Source organism: Leptonychotes weddellii, chromosome 14, assembly GCF_054177405.1.
Source record: "Leptonychotes weddellii isolate Sample4059 chromosome 14, ASM5417740v2, whole genome shotgun sequence".
Lineage (NCBI taxonomy): Eukaryota > Metazoa > Chordata > Mammalia > Carnivora > Phocidae > Leptonychotes > Leptonychotes weddellii.
The window spans coordinates 49251695-49272670 of NC_138382.1; the positions used below are offsets into that span (position 1 = coordinate 49251695).

Sequence of the window (20976 nt, forward strand, 5' to 3'; positions counted from 1 at the left end):
ATGAGGTGGTCTTTTGGAACCACCTGGAATTAAGCTAGAATCTGACCTAATTTTTGTATTTTTGTGTATGTCACCTTCTCTGTGGATATATGTGTGTTTGTCTACAGAGATATGGCTTGATATGAATATATGGATATACCAGATGTAAATATAGTTTATCTATGTTATGGTTTATGTATATACAAAAATATGGTAAAATATATCAGAACTATTTCCCATTACTTTCAGCATAAAGTCCTAACTTTTCAAAGTATTGTCTGGCCATTAAATTTAAGCAAACAAAGAAAATTATATTTTCCTTATTTTTCTTTTAAAATATTTATAAATCGTTTGGTAAGACATTATCAAATGTTATAAATTATCAAGAGGCAGCTGCAGCATATTGATTAAATACACAGGCTCCACGGGGTGCCTGGGTGGCTCAGTCGTTTAAGCGTCTGTCTTGAGCTCAGGTCATGATCCCAAGGTCCTGGGATCGAGTCCCGCATCAGGCACCCTGCTCAGCAGGGAGCCTGCTTCTCCCTCTGCCTCTGTCCCTCCCCGCCAAAGGATAAATAAAATCTTTTTTTAAAAAATTATATAAATAAATAAATACACAGGCTCCAGAATCAGAGGTTGAATCCCAGTTTTCCAACTTGCCAGCTGCATGGCCTTGAGTAAATTACTTAACCTCTCTGTGCCTCAGTTTCTTCATCTGCAAAGTGGGGCTAAGAATCATTCCTACCTCCTAGGGTTATTATGAGAATTAAACTAATTAATAATTTAGAATAGTGGCTACTACATAGTAAATTCTCTATAAATGTTAGCTGTTATTTTCAGTAGTATCTTCATAACGACTAAAGACCAGCTTCAACCTTAAAAGGTTAGTATTTTCCACGAATGCCTTAAAAACACATGGGATCCCCCCTGGGAGTTGGGGAGGGGAAAGCAGCCATCCCCACACCCTATTTTAAGGCTGTAGTGCGGTTGTCCTTTATAGGCGAGACCAAAATATAGGGAACCCGCCAAAGCTGTCCCCAGGGATAGAGATTTTGCCCATCTGCTTGCAGCAGCTGCCAAAAAAAGAACAAAGAGCATTATCTTCCGCTGAGAAGAAATGGTAGTGGGAAGAACAAGACTAATTGAATCATAGCAGTTCTTTAAAAATTTAAAATTAACAAGCAATCATCAAGACTTGTCACAATAAGAGTCACACTCCAGACCTTTTCTAAACCAGAGACAGCCTGGCTAACTGGCACTTAACACTAAAATGTCTAACCTCTACGTTGCTGAGCATGAGCATGACCCTGGGTGCCATGTGAACATCCTAGATCGTCCAACAGGGAAGAAAGTTCAGCAATCAACCAGTTCCTCCAAATGGGGAAACCAAAGCTCAGAGTGCTCCAGTGACTTGCCAGGGTCACACAGCAGGTCAGCCCAGACTTCCAGGTTCCATGCCTAAGCACTTTCCTTTGGACCACATTCAAAGGAAGTGATCCCCCTGCTAAATATTTCCTACAGGAAATACTGGATTCCAAATCCATTTAGAAACTGAAGGACTAACGTCCCAGGGACTTCAGGTATTACAGGCATTTGTAAGGATCCGATTTCAACATCACCCTCACTTCTTTGAAAGGCTAGGTCTTCTCAGACACATTCCCCCCACCGCCCTCCATACACAATTACACTGAAAGAGAAAATCATGGTGCCTTTAAAAAAGAAATAGGAAGACAAGGCTGAAGAGATCCCCATATCTACAGAACTGATCAAACTGCCACTGGGCACTAAGAATCTCGGGCCATCAGCTGTGCTAAGAATCCACAACCAGGGGCGCCTGGGTGGCTCAGTTGGTTGGGCGTCTGCCTTCAGCTCAGGTCATGATCCCAGGGTCCTGAGATCAAGCCCCGCATCGGGCTCCGTGCTCAGCAGGGAGCCTGCTTCTCCCTCTCCCTCTGCCTGCCTGTCTGCCTACTTGTGATCTCTCTGTCTGTCAAATAGATAAATAAAATCTTTAAAAAAGAAAGAAAGACAGAAAGAATCCACAACCAAGGGTTCAACTGGACCATACTGGGAGAGGACCCACAGGGGACACCCAGGCCAGCAACTGAGGTGGAGAAGAAAGAGGGAATGGGTAAACAATCTCAGAAGTCTTGCTGCCCAAGTTCAGAGGAAGAGTAGAGTTTACAACTATCGTCCCCCAGGCCACGTCCATCCCTGAACAAGCTTTATTTGGCTTGCACGGTTACCTGTTTTCATTTGAATTAGTTGCCAATATTTGCAAGGTGGGAGCTTTTACATAAATACATGGATTTGTAGCTTCCCTTGAAAAATCCGAACACCTAGCCATGCTGACCCCACGTTCTCACATGATAACAGCCAATTGGTGCTAAAGAGAACTGTCCTTCTAACTGGGAATGCCACCCACGGTGCCCACCACTTGGCCCCTGATTTAGAGCCACAGGTCTCGAAGAGAAGGCAGGCTCCATTCCACCTGTCTCTGTCAGCTCTCGGACAGTCCCCTCCAACGGACACTCAGGATGGATTCTAAAAATCCTTGGTGCAGCTTCGGCAGCATCCCAGCGCTTCCTTGTCCTTCGGAAGCCACAGAATAACAAGACACTTGGCTTGTGTCCCAGGAAATCTCCCACACGCTCAGCACAACAGGTGCGATGGCACTTAACTCCATGTGGGTCAGGGATTCCCGGGCTGGTCTCCCAGAAGACAGCAGGAAGGCATACACTTGTGGGGGTGGACACTGGAGATGACACTGTGGCCCCCGGAATAGCTACCAATCCAGTCACCACTCCCTCCTTAGCTGTTTGAAATAAGGGAATCGTGAGAAGTTGCCCCCAAGGGAGGCAGGGGCTGGGAGAGGAATCTATGGATATTTGCAAGACGGTTCTTTCGAAACTGCATCCATTTGAACGCAGTGCAGCAGCTTTGCCTTCGTATGGAAAATAGAACTGCATGCTGGGATGGCTCAGGCTTTCTCGGGCAGTGGGGGGCGGGCAGGCAGCAACAGACAGTGTCCCGCACCCTGTCTATCTGCATTGCTGGGTTGGTTGGCTAAAGACCACAAAGAGCTCTGGGTGAGGAATGGAGTAAGGAGCCAGAGTGTGCTCCCAGAGAAGAGCCCCCAGAGGGGTGCGCAGGAGAGGGCTACGGGTCCCCGAGGGAGCTACAGACAGGCTGCAAAGCATAAAGGCTGCAAAGTGCACAGAGATGGAGTAGGAATGACTGTTTTACTCCCCCCTGCCTCTCTTCTGTCAGATCCTCAGTCCTGTCGCTGGCAGAGTCCTCCAGGGCAGTGCAAAGAGACAGGCCCTCTTCTTACCATCAGGGAACCTAGGCTCAACTCCCAGCTCCACCTCAAAATCATCATTCCTCTGCTCTCCCCTTCTGGGCCTCAGTTTCTTTACCTGCCACAGAACAGAGTTAAGCCTCAAGGGCTGTAGGAGACCACAGGTGTGAACACACCTCAGAGGTACAGCCCCCGCTGGGGGTGCGGGAGGCCCTGAGGCCGGCCACGGCCCCAGCCACGAGCAACCAGCAGGCAGAGCTGCACAGAAAAGCTCCAAGCACAAAGCATCGGCTGCTCCACGGTTTCCCTAGACACTCATTCAAGTACCCCTTACAGCCTTCACCCCCTCTGCCAAGCTATGTGCTCTATTTATTTCATCTGTTCCTTTCAAGTAACTTACTTTTTGACTTAAATAGACTTCTTTTATGAGGCAACACTAGTTCTTTACCGTAAAGGGGAGGGATAGTCCATAAAGTCCACACTGACTGGCTTGGTGTTCTAGTTATATTTTTCTAAAGTCCATTAAAATAAATTCATCATAAAATAATTTTCATCCTTGTATTACAGAAGGGCTGGAGCCCTGCAAATGAGTTATGCTTGTCCTGTAAGGCATTTTTTTTCACTGAAATTAGTCACCCCCATTTAAAAACATGGAGGTTTTATATACACAAACACATAGATACATGCACACACTAATCCTAGTTTCCAGATTCCCTTTAAGAGTGGAAAGATTCTGGCAAATCCTGGGTCTGCTTTCCTGGCAGCATTCAGCTGGTGCTGAGAAGGCCCTGCCCCTTCAATACTGCTGTGCTGTCTGTTTGCCGCAGACCCAACCTTTCCCTATCACCTCACACCTGGCCCGCTTCACTGCCTGGCCACAACAGGCATTAGAGTTTGGGACCCCCACGGGCAACCTAAAGTTATCTTTCAAACCACCAATTACATGTACACCCTACACTGGGAAATCCGTGGGCCCCCAAAGCCTGACCACAGGTTTGGCAGAAGTTTCTTTGCAGAGCAGGCTTCTGCTGCTGCACTGCTCATAGGGAAAAAGTCACGTTGCTTTGCGTGATGGAAATCCTGCAATGAGCCAGAAGCAGGGGCCTCACAAAGCACATTGGAGCCCCTCATAATCCAGAAAAAGAACAGGAGTATTCTCCGCCCCCCAAACCCACCACAATAGTTGCTACCTCCTCAGCTAATTTGGGCTGACCAGACTTCTAATCCGCACCAGAATCCTGTCCTAGACAAGGAGGCCCTCTAGAACAGAGACTAAGAGACAGTGTGCCCAATTCCCTCTCTCTTCTCAGCACCTTGCATGATGTCAGGGCCAAGGTCAAGATTTGCTGAGAGAAAGAAAACAGGCTAACGGTAATGAAATAGCAGGACTCAAAACATCAACACAGACACTGACACAGTGACTCTGCGCATTTGAGTCACCACAGAAGGAACAACCAGCAGGCCCAGAAGGGATCTCTGAGACATTCTGGTCTAACCACCTCTTTCTGCCAGAGGCGAGGGGTCTCCTATGCCCAAGTAGGCTCTGTCTGCACTGACAAGGGTCGCCTGTGATCTTGGAGAAATGGGAACTGGTCAAGTTTTCGGTCTACTGGCTTCTCTTCTCTTTGTGGAGTTTAGACAACAATCATTTCTATTTATCTTACAACTTCATCCTTGACCTCTGTGGGTTTAGATGGAGTTGAGACTGCACCATCTACAATAGAAAACTTTCTTTCAGGAATTTTTAAAGCTCTGAGAGCTCCGTTAGATACTTCCTGGATCAGACTGCAGAGTAGAAAGTGCCTCTGCAGCTCCCAGGACAATCCCATGCCTGGTATTCACGGTATTTCTCTGGTTTTTTCTCTCCATGGGTGAGATTGAGGGCAACTGGGTAGGGGGCAGCCCCCTAACTCCACAGCATCTTAGTGTCCTGGATGTCACTCTTGGAGATCACAGACCCACATCAGAACCTCCAAAGTCTGGGGCTCTCAGAGACAGGAAGAGCTTTGTCAAGGTCACACTTGGAGGTTGTGGCAGAGCTGGGACAAGGAACTAAATCCTCCAACTTCAAGTCCAGGCTCTGTTTTCCACACTCAGTGGCTCAACCTCTGCCCAAACGGAAGGCAGGGATTTTCTTCCTGGGAAGGTCTGATATAGGCCAGTGCTAAGACTTTGAGCATGGGCTTACAAGGAAGTGACATTTGTGGGGCCCGATCAGGACAATCCCCTGCTAAGTTCTCCACACACAGAGGCGGGTGGGAAAGTGAGTGATAAAAATCACTCTGGGCTCAGAAAAATCTCAAGCAGCCTGGGTACTGACATGGCCTTCCCTCCCTGGGCCTAGAACTCCTGCCCACTTTGGAAAGACGAGAAAGGCGATAGAGAGATCTACTGAGGCCCTGTTAGCCCCCCTCCTGTCTGATAACCCCTCAGGGGCCTTAATGAATGGAGAGACCAGATCCTTAGGAAAAGCACCCGCAGAGCCTCCAGGATACCCCATTCCACCCAGATCCCTAGCCCCCCCACAGGCACCAGCCCCTCACCTGTTGATGGAACTGACGCTGGGCACCGTGTCATTGTCACACACCCGTTCCGCCAGCAGCCGGTCCCTGATCTCCCAGGCAAACATGGTGGGATTTTGGCGTTTATACTCAGCGATTTTTTCCACCACTTTGGGCGTGGCGACCTTTGGTTTGGATCCTCCAATTACCCCAGGCTTGATGCTCCCCGTCTCATAATACCTAGGACCCAAGGAGAAAGGAGCTTAGCCATGAGGAACCAGCAAAATGGACCAGCAAAATGGATGTTTGCAACAAAATAGCTACTCTGTCCAGAAACCATCTGGATCTGTGCTGACCAGTTTAGCAGCCACTAGCCATACGGGGCTTTTGAACATTTGAAATATGGCTCATTTGAATTGAGGTGCACTGTAAGCATAAAATACACACCAGATTGTCAAAACTCAGTAGAAAAAAAGAACGTAAAATCTCTCATTAATAATTTTTATATTGGTTATATGCTGAAGTGATCACACTTTTCATCTACTGGGCTAAATAAGATACAAAAAATTCATTTTACCTGTTTATTTTCCCCTTTTTAAATACACTACCAGGAAATTTTAAATTTCAAACTCAGCTCACATTCTATTTCTATCGGACAGTGCTGGTCTGGATGCTATGCATTAATTAGTTAATTCACTCTATCACATTCATCTACCATTTTACAGTTTACAGAAAACTTTCAAGTCAGCTTTCCCATTTGATCCCCACAACAGTTCTAAAGCACATAAATATTTTGAACAAATGCAAGAAAAATGAATGAATAGGTCCCTACTGGTAGGTATAAAACAGAGATCCATAGAGGTTAAATGGCTTGTCCAGGATCACACAAGACCCACTGGCCAAACCAGGATGGAGGCCCGGCCTCCCGAGCTAAAATTTCCCCCAGAAAGTTAGCTTGTGCCTTTAATTTACCAGCACTCCCATCCCCTAGCAGATTCCATCTGCATTCTGTGAAACTGTCCCCTAAAATGCAACCTTTTTTTTGCCATAAGATTAAAATGATAACCCTAGTATAAAACTAAAAGGAGTGTTGGATTCCAGAATTAACTGGAAATATATATATAAGTCAAAACCCAAGCAATAAAAAAAAAGCCAATCACAAGTCACTGCAGCTCTTCCAGGGAACTCCCCTGAGGTAAATCGCTGTTTCTAAGGACATTTCCATGCTATCAGCTCTTCCTCGTTAACACAAATAGGATGTCAGGGTTTTACAGTAAAACCGAGACCGTGGAGAAGAGTGCCGTGAAAGATCATTCCAGGGGAAAAAATATTACTTGATTCCTTTTCTGAATCTGAGCCTTTACTGGATGTCTCTCAACATTTACAGAGAAATTCTTGACTCCTCTTGCAAAGGAGATTATCTTGCTATTGAGAATTTCTTTAGCCAAGAAGACATTTTAGAAATGACTGTTAATTTTTTTTTAAGTAAACTCTGCACCCAGCGTGGGGCCAGGACTCAAGACCCTGAGATCAAGAGTCGGACACTCCACCGACTGAGCCAGCCAGGCGCCCCCATCACTGGTAATTTTTCAACCTATAAACCAAGAGTTTATAACAGGTAAGGGAAAGAGGTGATTCTCCTATGGATGGATGGGAAGTGTTACCCAAGAACAATGACTAGTTACATTTAAAGAGATGTTGAAATTCTCAGTCTGGGTAAATCTAGTCAGGGCCAAGTTAGTGGATATTCTAGAAACAGATGAAATAATTTGGGAGCAGTGATGCAGAAGTGGAAATTCTGTTTTTCAGTGAGAAAAGTGAGTCATGTACAAATATGGACCATAAGGAAAAACTCAACCTATCCTCCCTCTTTCTGTAATGACCGAAAAATTGTAATTAATCGCAAAGAGCTTTTAAGAACTATCCAAGAAAATGTTATTTTGCCAGAAGGTTAGAAAGGCACCCAAATCAAGGCACACAGCAATCTCTGCAGCTTCCAATTATCCTTCCAATTTTACAATAAAAAGTCATTTCTTACTATCAACAACACAGTAACTCCTTATTTAGGCACAGTGCTCTAAAGTTTATACAGAGCTCTTCCTCAAATTATCTGGATCCTCACATCAATCCTAAGAGGCCAGCGGGTTTTATTTATGGAAGGGGAAACTGATGATTAGAAGAGTAAGTGACTTGCCCAACTTCCTTCTGGAAGTCAGAGCCAGTCCCAGCTCTCAGATCTGACTCTGAACCCAGTCTTCTTCCCACTAGAGCAAACTTCTGCTTCGACTGTAAAAATGAAAACAACGATGATGTTGATGATCCCTTGCAACTGTAGAAAGCTTTCCCGTTTACCAGGCAGTTCACATGCATCTTTGCACTCACTCACTGGTCACAGAGTGCCAGTTATAGGCACTGTCTTGGGGCAGAGGTTACAGACAGAGACAAACCTGGGCTGAGTACTCAAAACATACTAGTGGAATGAGCTGGCAATATTCCCGCAGCAGCAGCGAGAGCAGCGGGAGGGAGCTGCCCCTCCCCCCAGCCCCTGTCCCGCTGGTCTGGCTGGGGGTGGCAGCTCCCAGGGCTCTCCGAGCAGGGCCAACCACAGCAGGTCACAGCCTTGACACGAGACCTCTGTCTGCCTTTTGACTGACCCATCAGCCAGACCCTTAGAAGGCAACCCTGACACCCCAGGGGAAACCCCAGTTGGCAACCGTGTGAAGTGAGGAATCGGACTGAAGAATTGCTCTTCCCTCTCAGCACAACCACCACTCAGCCTCTTGGCTTACACACAACAGACAGACAGCCGCCGCCAACACACGGCACGCTAGTTTGGGAGTAAAGAAGTGGGCGTGGTAGTCCGTGCCTCTGACACTAACAAGCTGTGTGACCTTGGCCAAACCTCTTAGCCTCTCTGGGCCTCTGTTGCCCCATTTGTATAATAAGGGGAGGATGTCTGCCCAGCCTGCCTCACAGGACGCAGGCAGAAATGCAGAATGGGTAAGAAAAAGCTTTGCAAAACATAAAGAGCACGTGCTGCGGATTAAAATCCTCTGAGTGTTTATTACTGTGTAACATACCACCCAGTTCCAAACGGTCTGAACCCCCCCAGCCAGGCTCCAGTGAAAGAAAACAACAACCAGGCTTTCTGGGTGGATTTAAATGGGCCTCACATGCCACCAGGCTCCTGAGCCTCGAGCTCTGTGGACTGAATGCCCACACTCCTGGCAAACCGCCACCGTCCCAAGATGATGGGGGTCTCTGCCTGCCCCAGGGACTCTGCCTGCCTTGTCATGCAGCCTCGGAAAACCACGGCTACCACACACAACCACTCTCTATAATCTGTCACTCCAAATGCGCCCATCAAATTCTTCGGTGACCAAAAAAAAAAAAAAAAAAAAAAAGTCAGTGGATGGAACAACCCCAGTTCAGAAATTCCCAGTCACACGTTTTAGGGCTGAACTTGTTTCTTAAAAGGCAGTTCTAATTAGAGTGACATTTTGTCCACTGTGGTTCTTAGTTATGAAAATAATGAGCTATGAAATTCCAATTTATTGTTGACAACTTAAACGGCCAGGCACCGGAGCGGCTCATAACTTCCGAGTGCCACTCTACCTAGTGACAAATCTATTCTGGGCCTCGGGAGGCTGCCGGCTGGGCCTGGGAGGGTCCTTGTCCCCTTCAGTCTCCAGGGGAGATCTGGAGGGCTCCAGGGCACCAGAACATGAGGACTCAGCATCTGGACGTCCCCTCTGAGAAGGGCTCGGCATCTTGCCCTGAGAAGATTTCAAACAGCAAGCAAGATGTCGGCTCAACAATAATGTCTCAGCAAAAACAAAGGAAAGGCCTTCTTTTTTCTCTCTCTCTCCCTCAGTGCAATGAAGAGGCTTCCCAAGAAGATAGCTAAGATCCACTTGGCTCTCAAAGTCTGACACTGAGATAGTCTAAAATATTTCTTTCCTCTCTTCTCTCTCTCCTTCTGTCTGGTCTTCACTGCTCTATTCTAGTCTATTCTCTGTTTTAAAATCAATCATTCTCTTTTCTCTTCATCTCCCTCTCCTCTATTTTTCTTCTTTTATTCTCACTCTCATCCTCCTGCCTAAAACCACCATCTAACGAGAACACCATGCTGATGTCCAGCCTTCCTCCTTGAACTCTGGCTGGGGCTCATTTGCTGCCAAGTGCTAAACAGGAGTGGAGCCCAGAGCCTCCCCGGCTGCGAGGTGACCTGGGGTGGGCAGGGGATAAGGAATAAACACAAGGATCAAGGTCCCCAAAGGGGATGCTAGACCCCTGGCCTTGAAACTTCTTCCCTTGGCCTCCAGTACGGCTCCCCAAGGTTAGAAACTGCTATTCCCTCCATCTAAGAGAATTTCTTAAATTCCAGCAGATGAAAGGGAAAGAACATGCAGAAAATCACAATGTAACTGACATACTTCAAATATTTTTTTTTCTATTCAGGCAACTGTTCTCAAATCATAATGCAAGCTACAGGATCAAGGTTGTTTTCTGACCTGGGGAGAAAAATCCTGAGAGAGCACTGAACAGCTAGACCTGAGAATACTCTGGCTGCTAGGGCAGACCTCTAACAACTTCACATGCCCAGAAAAAAACCCATGGTTTTGGCTTTGGGATATGGTGAGATGCCGATGGTCTAAGAGTCCTTGAGGCCTCCTCCCAGTCCGAGAGGACTGACTGGCTGGATGGACCTGGGTCAGTCACTTGACCTCTGTAGATTTGTTTCCTCATCTTAAAACATGCTTCCCTGGATCATACTGAGGTTCTCCTGAGAAAATAAACAGGAGTACTCTTTAGGCTGGGCTATCTAGCCCTCTGGGAGAATTGGCATCGTTAGTATTTTGCTGGCAGCAAATCGACGGGTCAAGTGGCAACTTTCAAACGTCAGATTTGAGAGTTAGTGTGTGTTTGTTTTTTGTTTTTTTTTCCTCTCTAATATACACTTAGGATGCCTGTCACTATGAAGGAAACGAAACATATAAGGAGGAAAATACTACAGCCCAACATAAGAAGGTTGATGATACCCCAAAACTGAAAATGACAGCTGACCTTTAAAAAAAGAATGTGCTTTTTGAAAACGTTAAAATAAAACATTGAACTTGATAATGTGATTTTATAACTTGTGGATTTTTCACCCAGCCTGCTCAGTTCCTGGGCTCACCCAAGATGTGTAAGGGAAATTCCCAAGAACCTCTTACTCGTGGGTCCTTTGGAATAATTCACCAGGCTGTCAGAAAACATGTCATTCCTCCCTGATTGAGTCACCCCATTCCACGTGTCATTTGAAACGGGGGAGTTTCCCAGGGCTACTTTGAATTGAATGGCCTTAAAAGGGATTCGCAAATTCCAAAGTACTATGCATGTTAGCGAAGTGCTACCATGATTTTCAATATGACGCAGGCACATTGGACAGCGGCTGGGTCATGTTTTAGGTCATTATTTGAAAAATCAAGGGAAGCCTGTAGCTCCTGCCTTTACCTGCCAAGAATTTTGCTGACACAACCATGGCTGACTCGAAGCTGCCTTGAGATGTCGCACGGCCTGACACCTTGATGAGCAAGTTCCACTATCCTTTGGCGGACTACATCCGGGAGTGGCCGTCCATTCACAAAAACCCCCCCAAGCTGATTCACTCCTCCATGTCCTGAAACAGATCAGAAACAAAAGGCGAGGGAAAGGGTGGTTAGAACCAGTCACATAGTACCAGAAGCTCTGTTACAAGCACCCAGAGCCCCTTTGATCAGAAATGGCCGCAGGCTGGATATCTTGAGCCTGGAGTCTGATCATGCAGGCTTCACGAGTATCTTGCTTTTAAAAATTAACCTTTGCCTTTGTCCATCTTCAGCCAGTCAACCGGGCTATTGATAAAAAGCATCCCCATACTATGTTTCCTTTAGTTGCTAGCATCTGCCTTGTAAATTTTTGTTAACAACGGAATATGTAAAAGACCCCAATCTACACTAGAGACATAACTTATTACATGCATGATGCTGAGGTCTAAGGAAGATCCTGGGGAGAAATATGTTTTAAAATACCCCAAATGTAAAGAGATTTTCAAAAACAAACTCTTTTCCTTTTAACAAATATCTGTAAAAGTGAAAAAGACTACTCCAATAAACCTAGATCTCAGGGGGAAAAAAATGGGTTGTTTTTTGTTTTTTTTTTTAATCAGCAATCTGATTCAAGGGCTAAGGACTTAAAAATTTTTGTTTAAATAGTGTCTGCCGAGTACTGAAACAAAATCCAACCACTGCCTTGATAAAAAAAAACCTTTTCTTTAAAAAGATGGGGCTCATCCCTCAATGAAGGGGAAAATAAACAAAAAAGGTGAGGCTGACATGCAGACTTGACCACTGTACCGTCAGAGCACACAAAAGAAATGGGTCAGAGGATCACATTCCACTCTACCACATCAGGATTTGTTATACAGGAGTTTCCCTGGAATTTCTGAAGTGATTTTGCAATTGACAAGCAGCATCAAGTTGGTTTGGGGGGAAAATAAAGAAGCTGGAGAAGGCTTCCGAGTCCCAGGTTTTACAAGCACTCTGAGATGGATTTTAAGCAAAAGGAGCCTGGGAAGGTACCTTCTCCACCCAATAAGCTCCCTTCTCTTACATCAGAGTCCATCTGGAGGGAAACAGGGATCCAAGTAAATGAAGAGCAAAACCAGTAAACACGGAGTGAGCCAGGATAGCAACATCATTGACCTTGTAGCTGTTAATCAGCCACTAACTGACATCGCTGAGGACAGTCAAAAGCCAAAATCCAAGTGCAAGCATTTATTTACCAATACTGCTGGCAGCTCAGAGGCCAATGATGGGGAAATCTCCATCTAAACTGGGACTTGCCTGGGATTAGACTATACCAGGGAAGCTAGGGCATCTCAGACATCTCTCTCTCTCTCCTACTCACACACACACACATACACACACACTCCAATTCTAAAACATAAAATAGCCACCTCATCTCAGCTACCTGCACAGCACTCAATTACTATCTAGGTTTATGAACATCTGAAATAAAAGGGGAAAACACCCATAACATAACCTATTTCCTTAAAACTGCCAAAGCAATTCACTGAAGTTTTCCATGAGGGTCCTAACTGAATATTTCCCAAAATTTCTGAGCTCAGGCTGATTTCAAGGAAAAACACAATTTTATAGGTAATGACAGTACTTAATTCTAAATCTTAGCTGAATTTCTCTCTGATTTTCAAAATGAGCTTTAATCCGTTTTGATCATTCTAAAACAGCCCAGACATAAGAAATAGGAAAACATCCCAAACAGGATTTTGCAATTAGAAACAAAACACATAGTTCACCTAAAACAGAAAGATGACAGCCACCCCTGGTCAAGGGCCTTAGAAAGGCTTTGTTCTGGGGTTGGGAGCACCTGATAAAAAAAGAATTGTACAGATCTTTAGAGAACAGGCCGGATTGAAGAAAGTAAATTCAAAATTGGTACAAGCTCATCTGAGAGGACAAAAAGGAAGCTAAAAGCATCCAGCACACTTTTGAGATAACCTATTAGTCCAGGCCTTGTAACCCATTTGCAATTCCTTGTTCCCTATGCCCCTGGCAATTTAAACTTCACGCCCAAAACGCAGTGGCAACCTTCAGAGGACTTAAATTCCAAGAGCAGTCCTACAGGACATTTGTCAGCTTTTGGGACCGTTTGCATCATGGAAAAACCCCAAGGATTGGACACTCTAGGTGACAGCAGGTTCCCAAACCCTCTACTTTTAACCACAAAGACAAGGCTACCTATGTTGTTCCGGAGTCTGATCCATATAACCATACCTGACACCAGACTCAGGATGACCTGGGAGCCCCCCATCTCCCTCAACTTCCTGGAAAGGTTCCCAAACTCACTTAGCTGGGCCTTCTCTGCCTCAGTCACAGTTCTATCCAACAGAGCATTTCAAGGGTGGTGGGGAGGTAATTTACCTGGTCTGAGAAGGCAATGTCTCCCACTTACCCTGAGATTGGAAAGAAGTAAAACCTGAAGCCTGAGAGAGGGAGGCAGGATGGGCAAAGAAAAGAGGAAAAGCGAGGGAAAGGATGCAAAGCGTGGGCACTGAATGAAACAGACAGCAAGGACAGAGAGCGTGGAAGGGAAGCCTCAGGTTAGAAAGAGAGGAATGGATTTTCCTGAAGAGGAAAGAAAGGAATGGATTGGCTAGTACAGTCAAAGAAAAGAAAGGTGAGAGTGGTGTACAGTGGGAGGCAAGAAGACCAGAAGAGAAAAAGGAGGAAGCCCAGTTAAGGGGCATCTGGAAGACAGAGGACATCTGTGGAGAGGAATCTTTGTTTTCTGGGACCCCGGCTCCAGCCCTGCATCTCCTCAGAGAACCCAAGTCCCAGCCTCTACTTCCTATGGACTCCAGTTGGGTGAGGGTTCATCCCCTGAGGAGTGCATGTTCCCAGCTACACTTCTCAGGGCCAAGTAGAATTTTCAGAGAGCCTGACACAGAGACAGATACAAACAAATCAAGGCAAAGACCAGGAAACAGACACACAGATACAAGGGAAACACAGGCCCGCCTCCACAGGGCAGGCTAAGCAAGGTTTGGCTGAGGGTTGGGGGAAAAGGGTTAAAGATACCACTGAGGCCTTTGTGGCTCTGGTTTCTGAGGGCTGGCCTGAACAGAAGCTCCTTAGGCCCTGATAAGGGCATACTACCCACCAGGGGCCCTATCCAAACCCCAAAGACCATGGCTAGGCAAAATGTTGTGGGGAGAGGGTCTCTGCTGACTCAGTGGGAAGACCCAACTCTAAAATCCCACAATGTTATGGAAATTCCTCCTAGTGGCACCAGAGATGATAAATGAAGGGACACACAGACACGCAAACAGGGACACAGGGAAAGAACAGGGATGAAATCTCCTTAACAGGCTCAAACCAACAGACAGGCGCTGACACAGATGGACAGTCGTGTCATGGGGAAAGATATAGTTAAACCAGAGAAAATGCCTTGCACATGTGTGTACTCACTCAGACAGTCCACTGCCCTCTCTCTGGAATCTTGAGTCCCGCCCTCTCCCCTTCTGTGAATCCTGGAAGACCCAAGAACCAGCTCCAGCTTTGCCCATGTGAACTTCCTGTCAGTCTTTTTGTCTCTCTGACTTCAATATCATACTCTGTACAATGGGTTTAGCTAAGGGTTTAGATGACACTCAGGTAGGAGGCTGGCCATAAAAGTGCTTAACTGGAAACCATGCCTAGGGGAAGGAAACATCTAGGCAAAGGTGGTGGGAGGCCATTGTGCTGATGAAAATGATGAATCTATAATAGGGAGTAAGGGCAGGAGAACACAGAAGCCAATTTCCCAGCAGTGCCTTCCCCTCCCCCAGTATCACCTCCGCATAGAAGCTGTCCTGCTCCAAAAGGGGTGGGGGCCAGGGAAGTAGGGGGAAGAAACTGACCAGGGCCAGGCAGGAAGATGAGGAAGTGGGACTTGGTCTGAGCCGCTACTACACCAGCAACCTCTCGGGGTCTACTTGTGCACCCCCCTCAATCGCCAACAAATTGGGGCCCAGGGTGGGCCTACATTGTACAAGCAAAAAGCTTTAGGCGTCAGAACCAAGGGCACTTCCAGAGAAGCCAGCTCTGAAAGCTAGGCTGGCTGGGGCCCAGCCCCCACCAGGCTGCCAGGAAGATTGAAAAGAGGAGGAGGGAGCACTTCTTGAGGAGGGGGCAGATGAAGGCCGGGACTAGGAGGGACAGAGACACAGGCATTTTCGGTTGGCTAACTGGCACCTGGAAGGAACCACCTTCTCCACCCTTATGCACTGCCGGGAAACCACTGGTTCTGATGTTATCTCCCCAAGGGTCCGGCGACCCCTGGGGCTCCGGGCTCTGCGCAGGAGGCAGTGAGTGAGGGTCTGCGGATTCCAGCTGGCGAGGAGAGACGTGCAGGAGTCAGCCCTCCCCATTTTGTCCCCCATTCGCTCCTTGGCTGAGCTAAAGGCTTGTCTACCTCTCAGAGTATTGACCCCAACTCGTTTGTTTTCTCTCTCACTCTGCGAGAACAGATCCTCCCTGGAGCATGGCTCAAGTCTGCCCAGGAGACAGCTGCCAGGGGCGCTGGGGTCACCATGGACTGGAAACCGTTTTGGCACAGGCCCCAAATGGTGAGGAATCGTTTGGGGTAGGACTGGTGCAAGCGGCTTCTCTGGGCAAATCTCCCCACTGCTTTGGTGGATTACCTTGCATTCGGAAAATTGACACAAAGAGAAACTGACCTGCCCACAACCAGCCCCAGCGGCTTAGATCAGCATTTCCCTGCTTACCAGGCCACTCGGCCCTCCGGGGCAGAAACCGACATATTCGCGGGGAAGCTTGCCTTCTCTCCAGCCGGGTCTATGCTGCCTTTGTTAAATAGGGGACTCACGGCTGGGTAAGCAGGATCCTGGGCTGTCTGAAGAGAACCTGGCTTGGGGTAAGCTTCCAGTCCGGGAGCAACTCCCTGACCTGCCGACCGTGGGGACCCGAGCTGGGCACCCCGCTGGATGCCGCCAAAGCCTGGCGCCTTGCTCCGGCCCAGCTCTGCAGCGTGCAGAAGGGAAACACGATTCGTTCCACTTGGAATTTCCTTGAAATCTCCGAATCTAATCCGGCATTAACTCACCGTGAGAGGAGCGCTCATCTCACAGAGGCTGTGCTAAAGGGTGAACTGGTAGATCTCTGTGGGTCAGGCAGTCCAGTCTGCCTCACCGGTGCCCAGAATGACCCTTCCCGTCTCCTACACACGACCCGGCTTTCAGAAAGGGGGAGGGAGGACGTCTGTTATGACTAACTGACTTCTTGATTTTTTTTAAAGGGGAGAAGCCATCATGTGGCAAGTGTCCTGAAGAGAAGGACTTGATAAGGGTCTCTCCGTATGAACTGGCAGCTTCTAAGCTCAGCTGAGGGACTGCCACTTCGTTGATTTTTCAAAATCCCACTACTCCACTACAGGACGCCTTTAGAGCTCTGAACTTGGTGTCCTTGCTTACCTCTCAGCCTCTTCCTCCACACATATAAGCACACAGACACTGGCTGGGGCCCCAATTTCCCTCCAAGCATTAGCCCTCATCAGCCCCATGGCTGAAAAAGGCACCACGGGGGATGGGGTGTGGGGCACTGTCTTAGACTTAAGACTGACCTCTCCCTACAACTTCCTGCCCTCTAACTAGCCGGTCCCGGAGCCCTCTTGAGGTCCGAGCTAGGATTCTCCCAACATGCTGAGATGTTGCTGCCAGAGCCCCCCCAGAGGCTGCAGCTCGAAGCTTACACTACCCGTTGCTGCAGGCGGGATTCCCGGTGCCAGGTGCTCTGGCCGGGGAACCAGGCGCGTTGTTCCACTCGCCCTGCCTGGGAGCACTGCACTTTGCCAACTTGACTGCGCTGCTACAGAAGTCCGGAGTCCTCCCGGCCCTGGTATCTGCCCCGCGGTCCGGCGTACCCAACCCCGTCCCGGCCGGAGAGTGAGAGAAACGAGCTTGCCGCCTACTTACTATGCATGGATGCAAACGGGTCGTGCTTACAGTGTATTTCCATCGGGGCGCTCCAGACTGCAGGCCGGCCCACGCCGCCGCCTCCCGGCGCCAAGGGGCTGCCCAGCGCGGCTAGGGAGCTGCGCCGCCAGGCCGGGTACTGTGCGATCTGGGCTCAGACAGCGCTGCTGGAGCTTCGGGGCCTCTCTCAGAGCTGCTCCGCTGGAGAACGCCGAGAGCTGCGCCTAGAGGCGGGAAACGGCGCTAGTGCAGTCCGGCTGGGAATGCGGAGCCCAACTCCTGGTGGCTTCCCTCCTGGGCTGTCTCAGGCAGCGGCTGCGGACCCGGGCCGGAGTAGATGAGGCCAAGGAACCGGCAGCTTTGGGGGCATAGCGTAGGGGCCCGTCTCCGGGACGGCAAGGAGCCCCCGGCCTCCGGTAGGAGCGGCTTTGAGGAGGCCTGCGGGACACACGGCCCTTGGCTTCACTCAGGGGGCAGCGAGGCCCGCGGGCTGCCAGGCTGGTTCCGCGGCCTCGCTGCCTCTGGAGTCTCTCCTCGACCCCTCGGTCTCCACCGGATCCTTTCTCTGCTTCTCTGAGTCTCTGGGGCTTGGAGTTGCAGCCCCAGCCTCTCTCCACTCGGCTCTCCGACGTCTCGGACGAAGTTGCAAAGAACTTCCTCTCTGGCGGCGCTGAGGCCCCGGGCGGGTTCGGAGACGCTTCCGTCACTGACGTTGGGGCCGTGACTCCTGAGTCCCCAGGAGCTTGCAGCTCTTACACCCCCGGACCCTCTGCCTTCAAAGTTCCCCCGGCCCCCGATACTCCCCCATCGCTGGGACCAGGAATGGAGACAACAGCGACAGTCTCCTCCTCGCCTGAGTATCTGCCTCACGCCCACCAACTCCTCGAGGCCCCCTGCCCTCTCTCAGGGGTCTGGTTCCAATGTTTTTCAGTTGCCTCTTCCGGGACGGCCGCGGCGCCTGCCCCCGGCGTGTAGCGAGGGACGGAGATAGCGAAAGGTCCCCTCCACCAAGGCCGCCGAGACTGCCGGTGCTGAGATGGAGCCGCTGTCGGCTTTGACTGCCCGCGCTGCCGTGGCCGCCGCGGGCGCTAGCCCTCCGCCTGCTCGGCGCGCACAGTGCGCCACCGCGCCGCCCCGGAGCCGCTTTCAGGACCCGCTGCGTGTGGACAGCGCCGCCCGGGGCTCAGCCTCCCTCCGGGCGGGGGCGGGGCGGGGGCTAACCTGCCAATCACGCTTCATAAAGCCAATCAGAGCTGTGGCAGCCGGCCCTGGCCCGAGACACCGCCCCATTGGTTGAGCAACCGGCGGGCTCCGCCTGATTAGCGGATACCTGGGCAATGGGAGAGAATGGGGGGCGGGGCCCAGGCGGCGGCGCCACGTTCATTGACAAACGCGCGGAGCGAAGGCCTAGTGGAGCGCGGGTGGGGGGAGGGGTAAGGGGATCCACACAGGGCCTGGAGAGTCCCGCCACAGATGCCGCGGGAGCGTGACCTCCCTGCCGCAGCGTTGGGACCCTGGGACATCCTGAGGGACTGGGGGCAGCTGAAGTGGAGGTGGGGAGGTGACAGGTGGGGAGGGAGGAATAGTCTACTGAAAACCTTCACACGGATGTTGGAGGAAGAATAGGGGCGCAGTAGCGATCCGGTTTTCAATCTAAGCACCACCAGATTCGCGATAGACTCATAGTGTGCGCACATCTACCCCATTCTGAGCTCAGTTTCCTCATCTGTAAAATGGGTAGAGTTGGCTTACCTAGTCTTTAATGGAGGCTCCTTCCAGAGGAAACATTTCACAATTTTATCAAGCGCCTACTAAGCCGCTGCTGTCGCCTTCTCGTCCACCTCCCTCCCTCAATTTTACCCCCAGGGAACCCCAATTCTGAGCTAAAAGAAAGGCAGAGACTTTGAGGGGAAAGAAATCTCACACTCCTTTAAAGTTAGTAATCACGGTGCTCCTGGGAGAGGAAACTAATTGAGGCTTTGGACCAGGTTGTCCAAGCACTGAGCCCTGAGTCTCTCTTTCCAGCCTCAGACCAGGAGCTGCCAGACGCTTTGGGGGCTAGTGATGCGCAACTGAAGACCTCTGTTTCCAGGGGTAATTCTGCCTCTGGCGCAAAGCTTCTTGGGAACTAAATGAAGCCAGTCATGTTAGTCCAGTGCTAATGAGGGTCCCTGAAGCTGGCAGGTAAGCAGGCGAGTTCTATCTGCAAGGGCTGGGCCAAGCCAGGCATGCTACCAGGCTGCTGTAGAGAAAACTCCACCTTCCCTCTTCCAGGGAAGTTCTTGTTGCTTTTAAGACAAAATGGGTGGATTTCTAGCTGACTCTCCTGGTCCAGAAGGGCAGAGTTTTGACCAGAGAGTCTCACGTTCTCGGCGGTGTGAGGCCCTAGGACCACAATCAAAGGAATGGACTTTGTAAAGGAAGTCTGTGACAGCCATTCTACACCCAGGAGGCACTGGCAAAGACACTGAGGACTACTGCCCCAGGGGCTCATGGTCCCAAGACCCACCATTTCTAATTCACAAGTAATGATCCTGTAATATTAAACATAAGTCCACAAAAAGGGGGAGGGGTGCTCTGAGATGGTCGCTCTAGAACTGAGCTTATAAGGAAGACCGAGAGCACAAGTTGACCCTGAGAGGGCTCCTGGTTCATTCTCTGCCTCAGTCTCCCTTCTCTCTACCTCTGCCCCATTTCTCACACCCCTACATTGAGGTCGGCCCTCAGTCTCCCCTTCTGTTACTGTCCCAGACCCAGCTGTCCCTGACCGGTAGATAAGTTTCCGGTGCTGACACCGTCCCCACCCCCTCCAGGGCACAGCTGCGTTAAACGGCCCCAGGCGGGCCTCTGGGGGCCCAGAAGACTACAGTGTGCCCTGGGGTGGAGTGGCTGCGTTCTCTCTCCTTTGTCTGGAACCCCGCAGGTCCAGAACCTCGGCCCCCCACCGTCCGTCCCCCACTCCCTCAACCGCACCTCCACCTTGGAGCAGGAAGAACATAAAAGCGGAGAGGAACCCGGATGAGTGAGGGTTCCCACGTTCTCTCCACCCCACGGCGCAGGGTGGATAAAAAGTGACTAGAATTCGATGTGGAGGCTCAGCGTTCCTGGAGGGGCTGGGGGGGGGGGTACTCCCTGAGGGACGCAGCCAGGGACACCTCCACCTCCAGCCCCACTCATTGCCTTCAGGCCTAGAAACTCAAATTCTAAAGTCTTAGAGCGAAAAGGGCCCTGAGGCAATGCTTTCCCCATTTTACAGATGCGTATCCTGAGGCCGAGCAGGGCCTTGTCCAAGGTCACATAGAAAGTCTAAGGTAGAGGAAAGGCTGTGGGCTGGGAACCTCTTTCTCAGAAGGACCTCTACAGAGCCACTCATAGGATGGCAGGGAGTTTGGAGGTGGAGTGAGGGGGTGTATGCTGCCAAGTCAAAGAATCTAGTTAGGTTGGATATGCCAGCACAAACCAGTTTCCTCCCAATACCTGTGCGGCTTGGACAGAATCCTCAGAGTACCGCTGATATTAACCCAGCAGGAATAGCTTGGATTCCCATTTCACCCAGAGGGTGTGCGGCTTCAGGACGGTGTTGGGTTGCCTAATGTGTGCAGCGCCAGGTGCCCAGGACAGGGGGAGATTCCCTCTGAGTAGGGGTTCTTCACCGCCTCCAGTCTCCAAGCAGGCCGTCT

At 49.7% G+C, this 20976-nt stretch overlaps 1 protein-coding gene across 4 annotated transcripts in view; it reads right to left on the minus strand.

The window, feature by feature from the left end:
* Positions 1-20976, minus strand: part of PAX5 (paired box 5) — a 188585-nt gene that overhangs the window by 163050 nt on the left and 4559 nt on the right. For all 4 annotated transcript variants that reach the window (XM_081803204.1, XM_081803206.1, XM_081803203.1 and 1 more), the window contains exons 2-3: positions 11278-11443; positions 5824-6021 (exon numbers count right to left, since the gene is read on the minus strand). In XM_081803204.1, the coding sequence (XP_081659330.1) occupies positions 5824-6021; positions 11278-11443 (364 nt within the window). The remainder of the gene's footprint in view (positions 1-5823; positions 6022-11277; positions 11444-20976) is intronic.